General features: G+C 38.1%; 1 protein-coding gene across 1 annotated transcript in view; it reads right to left on the minus strand.

The window, feature by feature from the left end:
* Positions 1-1,458, minus strand: part of LOC106460514 (XK-related protein 4-like) — a 21,931-nt gene that overhangs the window by 2,217 nt on the left and 18,256 nt on the right. The window contains exon 5 of the mRNA XM_013920228.2: positions 809-1,077. Coding sequence (XP_013775682.2) covers positions 809-1,077 — 269 coding nt within the window. The remainder of the gene's footprint in view (positions 1-808; positions 1,078-1,458) is intronic.

The following is a 1,458-nucleotide window of genomic DNA, read 5'->3' on the forward strand; positions in this document are numbered from 1 at the left end:
ACTGACTGCCGTAAAGCCCGGTGGTATGATGCCAAGGACCAGGATAGCTCGAACAACGAGGCAACTATCGACGCCAATTGGATGCCAACTGTGGAAATGAATAATAATAACGAAAATTCATTGCTTGTTGACATGACTTGAGAAACAGCTTTTGTTGAACTCTTAGTGACTATATTTAGGTTATACGTTAAAAACAAACATTTTCAATCTTGACATTTACCTTTAAAAAGGTGTTAATGCAGAACAGAAAACATTAACCTCTAATAACACTAAAGGCAGATAAATTAAAAATGTTAAGGTTTAACGTAGAACCTTACTCACCAATAACAGTAACCAGCAACTATATTAAAAGTACCAATGCATGAGTAATATATTAAAACGACTGTCATTTTATTCAAATGAGAGATTTTACATACTTGGGGAAAAACCCATTTCTTAATATGTGTTAAATCTGTCCAATAATCTTAGTTTGTTTATTGCTGTAATTTGATATGTAAGGGTTTCCGTTAAACATTAACACTTTTAATCTAGTTGTAGTTGTAAAGTAATACATAATCTTCTTTTACTCGAACCTCGTGTTAAATCTAGTAGCAGTTAAAGACCAGAGTATAGTTTTGTACTTTACTTGAACTTTGTGTTTAATCTAGTCTGCAGTTCGCGGGTTAATGCATTGAAACTACACTATTGCTTTCATTTATATATCTTGGTGTATTTAAAAATATCAACAATTGTGATTATTACTTCAACTATGACCTTTTTACCCCTAACGAACAGCTGTAACGAATTTATTTTTAATAACCATACCAACCTGTCCAGAAGTCGTAAGGAATCATCTGTCTGTCAGCTAAGATGTAGATTTGCAGAACTAACTGAGGCGCGGACTCCATTAAGCTCTCTAAAAGGGTCAGGAGTGCAGTATCCTTATCTTCTTGAATAGTGAGTTGATGATAGTCAACACTGTCGTCAATTGCTGTTTCTGTCGTCCTCCGGAACGTGAGGTCCCACTCTCTCGCTCTTCGTTGCTTCTGTTGTCGTTCTCTTCTACTTCGAAGTCCGAAGATAATGAGGTCAGTATACCTGGAACACAAACATAGGACCATTATGGCTTGCGTCGGAAAATATCTTGGATATCATAGACTTTTAATATCTACAAGGGAGAGCAGAAGCTGTTATTTCATCGAAGTATAGATCACGATTCACGCCCTCTAAGTAAAACAACGTAAAGTAAATTAAAGACTGGCAGTGAGGCATCATGAAGGTGTTGGTAATGCACCAACAAACTAGTTGGTTACTGTTGGGTAAGATTTTCTACTAGTTTAGTAGTAACAGCCCGGCATGGCCAGGTGGATAAGGCGCTCGACTCGCAATCTGTGGGTTGCGGGTTCGAATCCCCGTCCCACCAAACATGCTCGCCCTTTCAGCCGTGGGGGCGTTATAATGTGACGGTCAATCCCACTA

This window comes from Limulus polyphemus, unplaced genomic scaffold, assembly GCF_000517525.1.
Source record: "Limulus polyphemus unplaced genomic scaffold, Limulus_polyphemus-2.1.2 Scaffold784, whole genome shotgun sequence".
Taxonomy (NCBI): domain Eukaryota; kingdom Metazoa; phylum Arthropoda; class Merostomata; order Xiphosura; family Limulidae; genus Limulus; species Limulus polyphemus.